At 49.4% G+C, this 14,681-nt stretch overlaps 2 protein-coding genes across 9 annotated transcripts; both read left to right on the top strand.

Moving 5' to 3' along the window:
• Positions 1-1,511: 1,511 nt before the first annotated feature.
• On the top strand, positions 1,512-9,025 carry Renbp (renin binding protein). 6 transcript variants are annotated; one of them, XM_050125003.1, is made up of 11 exons: positions 1,512-1,676; positions 1,811-1,920; positions 2,083-2,158; positions 2,265-2,340; positions 2,493-2,665; positions 3,084-3,308; positions 4,285-4,366; positions 4,863-5,038; positions 5,723-5,854; positions 8,710-8,797; positions 8,885-9,025. In XM_050125003.1, exons 1-11 carry the CDS (start codon positions 1,584-1,586, stop codon positions 9,007-9,009), a joined length of 1,356 nt encoding a protein of 451 aa, XP_049980960.1. In that variant the 5' UTR covers positions 1,512-1,583; the 3' UTR covers positions 9,010-9,025. The 6 variants fall into 6 exon arrangements, with proteins under 6 accessions (XP_049980960.1, XP_049980962.1, XP_049980963.1 ...); XM_050125004.1 differs by having other exon boundaries at positions 1,533-1,626; XM_050125005.1 differs by lacking the exon at positions 5,723-5,854.
• A 185-nt stretch (positions 9,026-9,210) lies between these two features.
• On the top strand, positions 9,211-14,452 carry Naa10 (N-alpha-acetyltransferase 10, NatA catalytic subunit). Of its 3 annotated transcripts, none has more exons than XM_050125009.1 (8): positions 9,211-9,370; positions 9,780-9,878; positions 10,217-10,275; positions 11,263-11,308; positions 11,401-11,516; positions 11,720-11,764; positions 13,377-13,461; positions 14,139-14,452. In XM_050125009.1, the coding sequence occupies exons 1-8, from the start codon at positions 9,212-9,214 to the stop codon at positions 14,373-14,375; spliced, it is 846 nt and encodes a 281-aa protein (XP_049980966.1). In that variant the 5' UTR covers position 9,211; the 3' UTR covers positions 14,376-14,452. The 3 variants fall into 3 exon arrangements, with proteins under 3 accessions (XP_049980966.1, XP_049980968.1, XP_049980969.1); XM_050125011.1 differs by having other exon boundaries at positions 14,048-14,452; XM_050125012.1 differs by having other exon boundaries at positions 14,052-14,228.
• Positions 14,453-14,681: the final 229 nt, after the last annotated feature.

Genomic DNA, 14,681 nt, shown 5'->3' with positions numbered 1-14,681 from the left:
ACCATCCTTGGCAAATAGAATTCAAGGCTAGGCTGGAATACATGAGACTTGCAAGCAAACTGAGCTTGAAGGCAGAAAGAGGCATCACAGTCTTGCCTCACCCTGCTTCATGAGATCCAGGGCCAAACCACCTTTAGTATTATACTAAGGCTTGGCCTTGATCTTGAGGAGGATGGTATGTGTGTAAGGGAGGCAGAGGAGAGGATGGACATGGAGAAAAACAGTTTAAATAAATGGCACACAAGCTTCCTAGCTACACAGATCCAGGGTCCCCTGGGTATAAGCTAAGATGAGAGTAGATAATGCACACAGCAGCTGAAGTAGACACCTAACAGATGGGAACAAGGCTTACTCCAAGCACAACAAAGGTGAAGTGTTTCAGGCTAAAGCCACTCCAACCTGCAGAGCTAGCCAGCAGCCATAGTCTTTATGAAATCAAAGGTCTGCACACAGCTGGGATGTGGGTGGCACAAGAACATAATCATATCCAGGGATTGGATTCTTTTTACTAACCAACTCCTAGAGCAGCATTGATGAGGCAGCAGGTCTAGTTACTTTACACTCTTGGATTGCTGTCCATCCTTAAGGGCATGTTCTAGAAACTGGAGTGATGACTTAGCAGTTAAGTACACTGACGTTTCCAGAGGGCCCAGGATCAGTTCCCAAAGCCTACATGAAAACTCACAACCAACTGTAACTCTAGCCCCAGAGGATATTAAGAGCATGTGGTGCGCAGACACACATATAGGCAATAATAATAAGATTCAGAACATGTTCAAGCTCCCCAACTACCTCAGGCTTTCTGACTGAAACTCTTCCTTCACAGAATTCTGCTGATAATGAGGTTGCCCAATGGGTAACAAGAATGGGTGGAGGGGCTGGAGGGATAGCTCATCTGTAATGAGGTCTGGTGCCCTCTTCTGGCATAGAGGTATACATGCAGGAGGACTATTGTATACATAAATCTAAAAAAAAAAAAAAAAAAAAAAGAATGGATGGATGGATGGAACAGATCAACCAGCCTGTCTCAGAGCCAACCTATACTGAGTAGTAGAAGGTCCGGAGATCTGGAAGGTTCCCACTCTGCTCTGCATGATTACCCACTGTTTTCTCAGAAGCATCTTTTGGGATGAAGTATCCAGGAACTGACCAATCAGGGCCAATGATTGTAAACTACTGGATACTGACAGCTGAAGCAGCTAAAGGACCAAATTGGCAAATATGACTTGCCCACTATATGGGGGTCATAGGGTCTCAGGATTCAGGCATTTCCAGGAGAACCCCAACCTCACACATCTGTTGGGATCACCAGCCTCAGTTGCCAGGCCCAAGTCGTTCTCCTTCCTACTCTCTCCCAATGGGACAAGACTCCTCATCCAATTCCCACCAGGGTGATCTAGATCAAGGGTGCTCAGCCCGAGCCTAGATGGGCAGGGGGCGGGGAAACCCCGCCCACTGTCCCGCCCCTACCTCTGGGCCCTTTGAACCCAGAGGAGGATCAGGTGGGTGGGGCACTGCTCGGTCAGCTGAGTGATTGTCACGGGATTGCAACCAACTCCCGTTTCCTGGAGGAAAGCGAATATATGGACCGAGCGTTACGAGTCAGACGTATCCTTGGCGGGAGAGGTGCTGTTCTGGAAGGTCCCAGGCAACGGTGGGATCAGAAGCCCACAGAGGCAAGAGGGATCCTTGACTCAAGGACCTAAGGGGGGTGGGGTGCGAGCAAACAGCTCTGGGGCCCACTTGAGCTGTTTCAGGAAGTCGCTGTGAAGAACTCTGTCTCCATGCCCTGACCTGAATCACTTCACAGGACATGGAGAAGGAACGGGAGGCACTGCAGGTCTGGAAGGAACGAGTGGGACAGGAGCTCGACACTGTGGTCGCTTTCTGGCTACAGCACTCCCATGACGAGGAACACGGGTTAGCTACCCCTCACTGATTGTCCCAGGGCTTTTGCCCCTCTGAAACCCCTAATTCGTTCTGAAGTTTCACAGATCTACTGGCTTCATGAGAGTAGTGAAGTTATGAAGAAGGGTGCGAGTCTCCTTCCCTCTTTTTCTAATAATAATACATGTCTCACAGGGGCTTCTTCACATGTCTTGGCCGCAATGGGCAGGTCTATGATCACCTCAAATATGTCTGGCTACAGGGGAGGCAGGTCAGTTTTTACACTTAAGACTGTCACACAACAATTGGAGATACCCAGGGATACTTAGGATTTCCCTTACCCCAGCTGCCTCTCTTTAAACTGTATTCCCTCACAGGTATGGATGTATTGTCGCTTGTACCGCCTTTTTGAGCGCTTCCACCGTGCTGAGCTTCTGGATGCAGCAAAAGCAGGTACTCTCTCCTACCCCCATCTCCTCAGGAGCTTCAAGTGAGTCATTTATTCAGTGGATCTAAAAGGGTCTAAAAAAGGGAAGGGACTGGGCATGTTTCAAGAGGCAGTATATTCTCAGCCCTCACCTAGCATGCATTCTCCCTAACCCTAGGTGGTGAGTTTTTGCTGCATTATGCCCGGGTGGCACCGCCTGGCAAGAAATGTGCCTTTGTGTTGACTCGGGATGGCCGTCCAGTCAAGGTGCAGCGGACCATTTTCAGCGAGTGTTTTTACACCATGGCCATGAATGAGCTTTGGAAAGTAACAGGGGAAACACGTTATCAGGTATGTGGGAGGGATGGCTACAGGCTGTGGATGTGAGTGCACTCTCACAGGCCTGGGAGTCTGCCACAACTCCCATTCATTCCTGTCCTACCATTTTGTGACCACCTTCTCTCCTCAGCTCTCTCTCAATTCCTATATCACCATAGGGACCCTAGGCAAACGGATCTGTCCGTGCCCTGTATCCAAGTAGAAGAGGTTCTCTCCTTCCTTCCTTCCTGGGCTCTACTGCCTGAAAGTGACCTGAATCCCAGAGCCCCCCAAGCCGTGTTGGGTGAATGTGCTTGGCCTCTGGTGCCTGGCTGTGGGCTGGCCCTGGAGAGCTGTAGAAGGAGCAGGTGTCCTTGGAGAACAAGCTGAGTACTGGGTCCTTCCTAGGGGAGACAGATGGGATTGTAGCTTCTATCTGTTCTCCCCTCAGAATGAAGCTGTGGAGATGATGGACCAGATCATCCACTGGGTGCGGGTGGACCCCACTGGGCTAGGCCGGCCTCAGCTCTCGGGGACCCCAGCCACAGAGCCCATGGCGGTGCCTATGATGCTGCTCAGCCTGGTGGAGCAGCTTGGGGAGGAAGATGAGGCACTGACCAGCAAGTACGCAGAACTAGGGGACTGGTGTGCCCACAGGATTCTGCAGCACATCCAGGTAGGCACAGAGAGAGTGGCAGAGTGAACCTTATCCTCCCATTATACAAGGGCCCCTCCACCTGAAATATGTTCTTCAGCTTTCTAGACAGGTGGATTGGATCTAAGGAAGAACATTCTTTTGAAATACAGTCCAGGGCCCTCAGGAAGGTAGAGCCTGGCTTGCTAGGACAGAGATGGGTGGGTCCTAAAGTACTAAGAAGAGGCCAGAGCCCCAGGCGAATCCTGAGACCTCGATCTACTCTATGCCCTCCTTAGCCTCTGGGCACCCAAATCTATCTTGCCTCTTCATTCAGTGTTTTTACTCTCTCCTACCTGAGATCCTGACCTAAAGGAAGGATCAGAACCTACAGATCCCTGAGAGACAATCAGCCATTCCAAAAATGTTCTTCTGTTATTCCAGAACACCAGAGGTTGAAGCAGGGTAATCTAGAGTTCAAGGTCAGGCTTGCAGGTGTAGAGTTTGAGACCAGCCTGGGCCCTTCCAAGACTGTTTCAAAACTTACGACTGTCCAGTGATGGTGGCGCACGCCTTTAATCCCAGCACTTTGGAGGCAGAGGCAGGTGGATCTCTGTGAGTTCCAGGACAGCTAGGGCTGTCACACAGAGAAACCCTGTCTTGAAAAACCAAAACCAAAAGACACCCCCTTTGGTCCTACTGAATAAGTGGATGGCTGGTACCAAGGGTAGAGAAAAAAAGGGATTTTCTTTTTTCTTTCTTTCTTTTTTTTTTTTTTTTTTTTTTTTTTTTTTTTTTTTTTTTTGGGACAGGGTTTCTCTGTGTAACAGTCCTGGCTGTCCTGGAACTCACTATATAGACCAGGGTAGCCTTGAACTCACAGAGATCTGCCTGTCTCCCCAGAGTTGGGATTAAAGGTATGGGCCACCATGTCCTGCGGAGGGATTTTTGAAGTTAGATCTTTCTGGTTGGATGACAGGGAACTGGAAACATCTCTCTTTTGCCCCTTTCCTGACAGAGGGATGGAAAAGCTGTGTTAGAGAATATATCAGAGGATGGTAAAGAACTCCCTGGTTGCCTTGGAAGACATCAGAACCCAGGTGAAGATGTGTGCTGGCCCACCCAGAAAAAGAACTCAGCTTTCAATTTGGCCTCATATGGGAGGGGGCTGCCCTCCTCCCTCCACCAAGGACCAGACAGGAAAGAGATAGTCTGCACAGGACTGGGCATTGGCTGCAGGAGCTTAAGTATCTATTGGGGGAGGCATATATATATTTTTAAATTTTTTTTTTTGCAGGGAATGGAGTCCAGGAAAAAGGGTTGTGACAGAGTTCAAACATCTTTAATACTTGAGGAAGGGAGGTTCCAGGAACTCAAGCCCTCAGATGCTTGGGAGGGAAATTCTGATTCCTGCCTTACTTTTTTTTTTTTTTTTGGTTGTTTTTTGAGACAGGGTTTCTCTGTAGTTTTTGGTGCACGTCCTGGAACTAGCTCTTGTAGACCAGGCTGGCCTTGAACTCACAGAGATCTGCCTGCCTCTGCCTCCCGAGTGCTGGGATTTAAGGTGTTTCCTTACTTTCTTTAAACCCTTACTAGGCCATGCAATAGAAGCTGGCTGGTTCCTGCTCCAGTATGCCCACAGAAAAGGTGATGCCAAACTTCAAATGCACATCATTGACAAGTTTCTCTTGTTGCCTTTCCACTCTGGATGGGACCCTGAGCACGGAGGACTCTTCTACTTCCAGGATGTTGATGGGCTCTGCCCCACCCAGGTGAGAATGCCCAGAGCAACTTGCTTGAAACCTGGCACATAGTAGGGGAACTCAGAGCCTGGCATGGTAGCACACGCCTTTAATCCTAGCACTTGGAGGAAAGAGGCAAAAGGATCTCTGTGAGCTTGAGGCCAACCTTGTCTACAGAGTGAGTTCCAGGACACCCAAGACAACACAGAGAGACCCTGTCTCCAAAAAAACTAACTAACAACAACAAAAATTTGAACCTAGAGTCCAGTTAAGAAGAGTATGTGCAAATGCTGGTGCCAAGACACATATCTCCTTTGTCTGGTGCCAGTGGCTGGAAGGGCTCTTAGGTGGTTCACACTTTCTCACTTGGTGGCAGACAGAAGTGAAATTGCTCTTCTCATTAGTTGTGTCCTGATCCTGCTGGAGGTCTACAGAGGGTACTATACCAGCCATGGGTAGCAGCAGTGTCGAAGAGGCTTAAAAATGATGTGGCAAGACAGCATTCTGATTTAAGAGCTAAAGGGAGTCTGCCCCAGTACTTTTCTTTTTAAGGAGCTGCTTAGAAAGCTATCCCTCTTCTTAAGGACTATTCAAACTCTATCCCCCATATCTTATGATTTAAAACCAAGTCCTGAGCCAGTCAGCCTGAACCAGAACATCGGATGGAAGTGTCCTTAAGGGGACCTCAACTGCCTATCTCTGCTCTGTTCTTAGCTAGAATGGGACATGAAGCTTTGGTGGCCACACAGTGAAGCCATGATTGCCTTCCTCATGGCTTTCAGTGACACTGGGGACCCTGCCTTGCTTCAAATCTTCAACCAGGTTGCTGAGTACACCTTCAGCCATGTAAGTGCTATCTAAGTGTTTCTTAGAAGCCCAGTACAGATATGGAGGGTCTAAGAGGCAGCAGGAGGGAAAAACAGGGACTGTGTAAGAGGGTCCAGTAGGTTTTCCCTCAGCCCCTCCTAGGGCCCATTCATGAGGTACTGTTCTCAGCTGTTCTGAGAGTTCCAAGAGTGCCTTTTGTTTGGTAAACCAAGAAACCCTGCCTCAAGGAATTCACCTTTCTGGGTGATCAGACTTGATTAAAGTAAACAAGCAAATGTAGAGAAGAATAAGCTGTGGGAAACAAAGTAGACAGCAAATGATACAGAACTTTCTCATAGAAGGGTCAGAGAAAACCTTGTGAGCAAGGATCCAAAGCAATGGAGGGCAGGAACATCCTTGATCTGCCAGGTCCAGCAGCCTGAGCCTTGACAGGAAATCCAACAGCTAGGATGTCAGGCTGCTGGATCACCAGTTGAATACTACCTCCCCACATGTGTACGTGTGCATGTATGAGAGAGAGAGTATAGGTAGGTTGGAGGACAAAATCAGGTGGTCCTCAGTCACTACATACCTTTTTGTTGAGACAGGGTCACTCACTAGCTATGTTGGCTAGCAGGCAAACCCTTGGGACCATCCTATGTCTGTCTCTCCAGTGGTGGGAGAGAACCGCCTGCCTCTGTCTTCTGAGTGCTGAGATTAAAGGTTCTCACCACTGCCAAGCTAGTTTGCAAGGCACTTTACTGACTCTTGGCCCAGCAGATGAGTTTCTGAGGCTGTCATTCAGAGAGAGAAATTTGGCCTGTTACAAACACCTCATTGTCAATAAAAAAATGTAGGTGACTTGGGTAAGGTGGTTCATATCTGTAATCCCAGGCCTTGGGTGGCTGGAACTAGAAGATCACAGCAAAGAAGAGCTCAGTCTGATCTACATAGTAAGTTTAAGACCAACCAGCTACATTTGGAAATCTTGCCTCAAACAAACATAACAACAGCTGAAGATGACCTTGTACTTCTGTCCTTCCTGCCTCCACCTTGACTCCTGAATGCTGAGATAGAGATGGGTGTACTACATCTGACTGGTTTGTACTAACTGTAACTGAAATCCAGCATGGTTTTATTGTGCTCAGCGCTAATTCCAAACACGAGCCATTACGTTGTATCTCTGCCTGAATACTGAATATATATGTTAAGGGAGTGAAGTAGAAGTCATCGATCTTTTTTTTTTTTCTTTTTTGGTTTTTCAAGATAGGGTTTCTCTGTATAACATTGCTGGCTGTCCTGGAACTCGCTTTGTAGACCAGGCTGGCCTTGAACTCACAGAGATCCACCTGCCTCTGCCTCCCAAGTGCTGGGATCAAAGGTGTGCACCACCACTGCCCAGCTAAAGCCACCAATCTTAACCAGAAAATGAAGTAAGAATGAACTTGAACAAGGTGGAGATAACATTAAACAATTCCAAGAGCCCATTGTGGTGTGCATCCTTGTAATCTTAGCAGTTGGGAGGCCAAGTCAGGAGGTCTGTGAAGTCAAACCCTTCCTGGGCTACTGTCTCAAACGAGAACAAAAAAAAAAAATGAATTGCAAAATTTATAATCAACACGGAGCGCTGGGTGGTGGTGGCACACGCCTTTAATCCCAGCATTTGGGAAGCAGAGGCAGGTGGATCTCTGTGAGTCTGAGGAACTGCCAAGGCTACACAGATACTGTCTCAAAAAAAAAAAAACTAGAAATGAAAGGGCATGGACCAGTTATGGTCCTGCGTGCCTTTAGTTCCAGCAATGGGGGGGCAGAGGCAAGAAGACTTCAGTTGGATTCCAGGCCAACCTGAGCCACATAGAAAGTTCCAGGACAGTCAGGAATACAAGGTGAGACTCCTTCTCAAAAATAAATACATAACAAGGACAAGACTAGTCAAAAGCTACAAAGATTAGATACAGGGCTGCTTATACCTCCATTGAATACACTACCACCACTCTTTCTGAGACAGACTGTACTGCCTTGAACTTGAAGCATTTCTGCCTCAGCCTCCTGTGTCCTGGGATTATAGACATGAACACAGCTTAAAATCCACAACTCATATGTCACAATTTAAAGGAGAATTTTGATAGTAAACTTGAATGCCTTCTAAGTAGGGGTTCTACTTAACTATTTTATCAGTGAGAACTAAATGGGAAGGGCTTAGGATAAGGACCTGGGCTACATTTTGGGAACTGAAAAGCCTCAGTGAGACAGGTACAATGTGTCTCTCCAGCCAGCTCAGCTACTATCCCCCATATCTGAAGCATCAGAAGTGAGAAATATGTTCAGAACCCATGGTGAAGGTAGGCAGATGACCAGGTTGGCCTGAAACTTACAGCAATGTGTCAGCCTCCTGACCGGTGGGAGTAAAGGCATCACACAGGGTTAGAAGGAAGTCTGAGAGCCTGCTATAAAAACCTCAGTATGTGATGGACAGGAGTTATGTGTCTCTGCTTGATAATCTAAAGGTTTTTTAGACCAAAGGCCTGTAAAGTAGAGGACATGAACTCCAGGGAAGTCACTTGTTGCAAACTTTGCTGGCAGGATTCTTTGTTTCTTTCTCTCCCTTTCTCTTTTAACTTAGATGAGGTAAAAATGTGCCTGTTTTTTGGACTCCAAACACACAACGCCTGTTCTCCCAGCGTTTTAGCACACCGCCTGCAGCCCCTTATCCCACTGGGTTACACAAGCTGGGAAGTCCTACTGCCTACCATCCTCAGCTTTCTTCTGAGATCATGCTGTCTGAACTCGGCTGGTAGCAGTGCAAAGGGGCAGCAAGGGCCCCTTCCTCAGCCAGTGATATTCGGGTGGGCCCTGCCAGACACTAGCTGTCATTGTCTCCTTCCTTATCCTAGTTTCATGATCCTGAGTTTGGAGAATGGTTTGGCTATCTGAACCGAGAGGGAAAGGTGGCCCTCAACATCAAGGGAGGTCCTTTTAAAGGTGAGCGGAGAGAGGGGCGAGGCTGCAAGGGTTTGTGACACCTAGCTGCCTGGGCTCTCCCAACCCTGGCATCCATTCTCCTCACAGGCTGCTTCCACGTGCCGCGGTGTCTGGCCAGGTGTGAGCAGATTCTGGAAGCCCTGATCCACCGCCTCGGGCCCACCTCCGTCGTGTCCTCACCCGCTGACCCCATCTGCGGAGGCTCGAAATAAATCTGACCCTGTTCCACCAGCTTGTGTGCGCACCTCTGTGGGCCCCGCGGGAGGGTACAGCTACTTTCCACGCTGCCCACTTTGCGGGCCTTCGCCGTGGACCCAAAGGCGCCACCTCTACCGCGCCCATTGGCTCTGGGCGCTCACTGACTGCAGTTTAGAGGCGGATCCCGTAGCCGCGCATTTCCGCTGCAGGCGGCTCATGGCCCACCCCTTCCGCCCCCGCCCCCCCCGGGAGCCTGGCCCCAGCCCCGGCCCCTGTCGTCCGTGCGGTGCTTCTGAGTGGCCGCTGAGCGCGCGCGTTCACGACCCACAAGGACCCGCGAGCTCCGCCGCCGTGATGAACATCCGCAATGCTAGGGTGAGGTGATGGGGAGCCAGCCTGTCCCCACCGTATGGGTACCTTCCCGGGTGACCGCGTGCGCATGCTACCTAGGGATCTGGGAGCTGTGGCCCTACACGTCTGCGGCCGCTGGACCTTCAGGCTGCTGCAACCTGCTTTAGACATCTCGCGATTATAGTCTCCCTCGTTTGCCTGATGTCAAGGCTCCATAGAGTGGGCTCCGCGACCTCCAGGCGCTGCTGCTTAGTCCTGAAACTGGCATCTTTTGCAGGGCGCATAGAAACCAGGCTTGTGCAAAGTCAATCACAACCCTGACCTTCCCGGGGGAAAGGGAGGCCCAGAGATTATCAGAGAACAGGAGTCTCGCGTGTGTGAGGCCCTCTTAGTCACTGCAGTCTTGGACTAACCGTGTCCTGCTGTTATACAGCCCGAGGACCTGATGAACATGCAGCACTGCAACCTTCTCTGCCTGCCCGAGAACTACCAGATGAAGTACTATTTCTATCATGGCCTCTCTTGGCCCCAGGTGGGCAGCTTTTGTGTTTTGTAAGGGGCAACAGTAGTGAAACATAGATCCCAGTAGGCTAAAAGCAGTGGGCAGTATCTCTTGGCACAGGGAGGCCCTGGCTGATGGGGAAGCCTGGCAAATGAAAAGGTGTATGTAGGAACTGTAAGCTAGACACCGGTTGGAGATGGGATTCCCACCTGTGCCTGTGCTCTTCCAAGAGAGGGCACACGTGTGGAGTATGGAAACTGGGCTCCTTGCATTGCAGCTTCCCACTATCCTACACACAGCAGGAGTTTGGTAGTGAGCTCTAGCCTGTTGCCTGCTCTGCCTGACTTCCTTTTCCTCTCTGTCTCCAGCTCTCTTACATTGCTGAGGATGAGAATGGGAAGATTGTGGGGTACGTCTTGGCCAAAATGTGAGTCACCAAGGAGGAAGAAAAGAGTCTAATGCTACGGCTGGCTGTTGAGGGGCTGGGGAAAAGCTTTGGAGAAGGGAATGGGAAGTCAACCCCAACCATGTCTGGTGAATGAGGGGTTCCCACTCTTTTGCCCAGATTAGTCTCAAACTTTTAGCAGTCTTCATGCTGAGCCTCCTTAATGCTGAGATTAACTATGCCCAGCTTGCTGTAAATTTTGTTTTTTTAACTAACAGGTTGCTTGTAGGGTAGCTCTAAGTTGACAGAAAAATTGAGCAGAAGGTAGAGTATTTCCACGCACCCTTCCTCCACATTTGTTCTCTCACTACCATATATGGGACACTAAGTAGAAGTGAGAAACCAGCCCATATTTTGTTTAGATTCATGTTTTCATTGTTGTGCTTCTGTCTGTGTTGCATGCCCTCTGAGTTGGACAATTGAAGAGTGTCTGTCCATCTTCAGAGTAGTCCATCTTCCCACAACCTCCAACAGTGGGGTCGCCTTTTCAGAGTGTTGCATTCAGCACTATTCTCTTTTTAAAGATTTTTTTAATTTAGTTATTTTTATTTTATGTACATTGGTGTTTTGCCTGCAGGTATGTCTGTATGAGGGCACTGAATCCCCTGGAATAGAAGTTAGACAGTTGTGAGGTGCCATGTGGTTGCTGGAGAATTGAACCTGGGTCCTCTAGAAGAGCAGTCAGTGCTCTTAACCACTGAACCATTTCTCCAGCCCCAGCACTACTCTTCTTGTGGCTTGGCAGCTGACATTTTGGGGGGGGGGGTCAATCTCAGGGCAATGCTCTGTTAACACTGTACGTATCTGGAGGGTGTAGCATGGGGCTTTATTCTGACTGAGAAGTTCCTAGTTCTCCTCTACCTGGATCTGGGGTGCTGTAGAATCCACCACAAATTGCACGCTTGCTGTGCACAGGTATCCCAGATAGACTGCACCTGTACCAGGCTCCTTTCTAACTTTCTCCTCTAGGGAAGAGGACCCAGATGACGTGCCCCACGGACATATCACCTCACTGGTGAGTAGAGCTGTGAGGGTTTGGCAGAGGTGGACTGGAGGTAGTTGAACGCAGCCTCCAAGGTCCCTCTCTACCCACCCTTCTTCTCTCAGGCTGTGAAGCGTTCCCACCGGCGCCTTGGCCTGGCTCAGAAGCTGATGGACCAGGCCTCTCGAGCCATGATAGAGAACTTCAATGCCAAATATGTCTCCCTGCATGTCAGAAAGAGGTGAAAGCCAAGTTGGGGAAAAGGGCAACACTAGGGAGTGGGGAGGAAGAGGTAGCCAGTTGGTAGGGATACTGGGGCTTACTGCCTTCAGAAGAAGATGGGAGGTAGCATTAGTGGGGAAGGAGGACCAGGAAGAAAGGCAGGACCTGGCCAATATGCCTGGCCAAGTTTGTGAAGTTCAGTGGTGCCTTATTCCCCTGCAGTAACCGGGCTGCCCTGCATCTCTATTCCAACACCCTCAACTTTCAGTAAGTAGATCAAGATTTTTTTTTTAAGTGGGATGATCCATCCATTTGGTTGAGGTGGACTGAGAAAGGGGTGGAAGGACTCCAGACATTTCTAGGAGGCCTTCTATATATTCAGTGGCTGGCTGTTGACTGACAAGCGAACATCGAGAAGGCTCCTGCTTTCTGTATGTGTGGGAGAGAAGGGGCCCAACGCATCTTGCTGGGTAGAGGAAAGATGGCTTGGTACTATTGAGGCTGGTGAAAGGCAATGGGGTAAAGAACACACAAGGCTTCTTAGTGTTGGTCTAGGAGTAAAGAGAGATAGGCTAGGGCATGAGCAAAGGCAGAGAAGTGACTGGTACTAGGAAGCATCAGGTGAGAGCAGATGAAAGGGGATGGCAGAGAAAAAGGGCCATGAGCAAAAGCAATGAGGGACCGATAGCTCCGGATGTTCTGATGACTGATGTCAGCTCATGTTCATGAGATGAGTATTGAAGAGAGTGGCTGGGATAAACTGATTGAAGGATCCACTGAGTCACACACTAGGCTTTGAGTGGGTAAAGCGAAGATGAGACCATTGGAATCAGGGCAGTGGCCTTCAGGCTTTTCTGGGTTCAGTACCCAGATTCATGGAGGGCTCTTTGACCAAGTTAAGGATACCTCTGGTGAGAACTACTTAACACTCTTAAGTCAGCAATTCCCAGCTAGGTGTGGTAGTACATGCCTATTAATCTCTGCACTCAGAAGGTGGGGGACTGTGGGTTAGGAACCTGGCACAGGGAGTTCCAGGTCAGTCTCAGCTACACAGCAAGACCCTGTCTCAAAATAGGGGTGCTAAGGAGTTAGCTTAGTTATGAGAACCTGAATTTGATCCCTGGCACCCATGTATAAAAGCCACATACAGTGTTATCCTAGTGCTGAGGAGGTTAAGACAAGAGAATCAGAGGTTAAGACAAGATAATTCCTGGGTACACTAACCAACCAGCCTAGCTGAATGGGAACAGTCCAGGTTCAGTAAAGAGATCCTATATTGAAAAAAAAATAAGGTGGGAAGCAATTAAGGAAGATACCCAACATATACCTCTAGCCTCCACATGAACACATGAGCATGTGTACACACACCAATTCTCTTGACTTCATGTCTTAGGCCATCAAATGGCTTCCCTTCCACTGTCAGGGCTACTCAAGTGTGCACACATATCTCCCTTCAGCAGTAAGTCTGTGATGACCACCTACATGCAGGTACAGTGTCTCTCTTTCCTAGCAGAGGAACCAGCTGTATGTTCAGTAAATGACAGGAAGCAAGCAGATCAGAGAGAGGAAGGAGGAGGCAGAATTGAGGACTTCAACTCAGAAAGACACAAGTCATTGCTAGTGAAGCTAGGGACAAAGTAGTGGCAAGTCCAGGGATGGGAAGTATCCTGGATGCTACTTATGATGCTTGGCTTCAGTGGGGAAAGCAGAGAAAGCCATCAGGTTGTTAGAAAAGAATTCATTCAAATGAAAAACTAAAAAAATAATCCATTCAGGCTGGCCTTTTGCTTTACTCACACACCCCCCCCCATACACCCACCCTAGTAGCCTAAGAACCAGAGAATTTGCCCCCAGGTGTGTGTCTCCATCCTACCCTCAGAATCAGTGAAGTGGAGCCCAAATACTATGCAGATGGAGAAGATGCATATGCAATGAAGCGGGACCTTACGCAGATGGCTGATGAGGTAAGAGTTCAGCCAAAACAGGCCAGCAGTTCCAGCAGTAGAGGGGATTTAGTACTTGGGAAAGACCTGTGAGTCAGGGGGGGCATTGGTGGCTCGAGGCAAGGCCAAGGTTGAGTGTCAGCCCTTGTAGCTATGGAGCTAGGAGTCAGAGTCCCTCTTTCCCTCACTTCGGAAACTGACAAGTAGGGGCATGGCCTTGGTTGACTGTAGAGGAGGCCATGGGATGCTCTTCAGGGAAGGAGCCCGGAGGTTGATGGAAGAGGAGACAGTAGGAAGAGATTTTTTGTCTGCAAAGGAATTGGGACTACTAGGGTAAGGAGCAGTCATGGCTAGCTTGCTCAGTTCTAAGACCAAACTGGGCTGGGGAGAAAGGGTCCCTGACCAAGCCTCCTGGGTATAGAGCAATTAATGGGGGCAATACTGTGCTTGAGAGCTCCCCAGAAGTCCATTTGAGGGCAGCAGGACCCTTGTCATTTTACAAATAAGCAAACAGGCTTAGGAGCAGAGAGCTAGGATTGAACTGCATCTCTACCCAGTCCTATTTCCTGCGTGGCCCTACCACTTCTCACTGTGTCCCTTCCCCCAGCCAGCCCCAGGGCCTGGCTCCTCTTGTCTCCTGTCTGGAGACTTAGGCCCTGTCTCTTTCCATCCGCTTCCCTCTGGGCTCCCGGCGGCAGCTGAGGCGGCATCTGGAGCTGAAGGAAAAGGGCAGGCACATGGTGCTGGCGGCCATGGAGAACAAGGTGGAGAGCAAAGGCAGCGTGCTTCTGAGCTCGGGAGAGGCCTGTCGTGAGGAGAAGGGCCTGACTGCTGAGGATAGTGGTGGGGACAGCAAGGACCTCAGCGAGGTCAGCGAGACCACAGAGAGCACAGATGTCAAAGACAGCTCAGAGGCCTCTGACTCTGCCTCCTAGAGCCTGCCCCACCTGGTGCAAGCCTCCTCCCATGTGCTTTTACAATAAATGTCACCCTTGGGGAATTTGTGAATGTGCATACTAGGGCTGTGCTTCTTTCCAGCTCTTTGATGGCAAGGATATCATCTTAACAACCCAGACAGAGCCTACTGAACTCACAAGTCAAACAGACTGGAAGAATGTGGCCACCTTCAGTAACTGAGTTGGGTCAACAGATACACTGGCTTAGGTGCCCTGTTCTCCTGTCACCCACCTTCCTGGCCAGCAGGCCTCACTGCCTTCCTAATTTTCTAGGGTTAGAGTAAG

The sequence above is a fragment of the Alexandromys fortis genome, unplaced genomic scaffold, assembly GCF_014885135.2.
Source record: "Alexandromys fortis isolate MF-2015 unplaced genomic scaffold, M_Fortis_MF-2015_v1.1 scaffold_225, whole genome shotgun sequence".
In the NCBI taxonomy this organism is placed as follows: domain Eukaryota; kingdom Metazoa; phylum Chordata; class Mammalia; order Rodentia; family Cricetidae; genus Alexandromys; species Alexandromys fortis.
The sequence above is the reverse complement of the archived record's forward strand: the minus strand, read 5'-3'. Positions and strand labels throughout refer to the sequence as shown.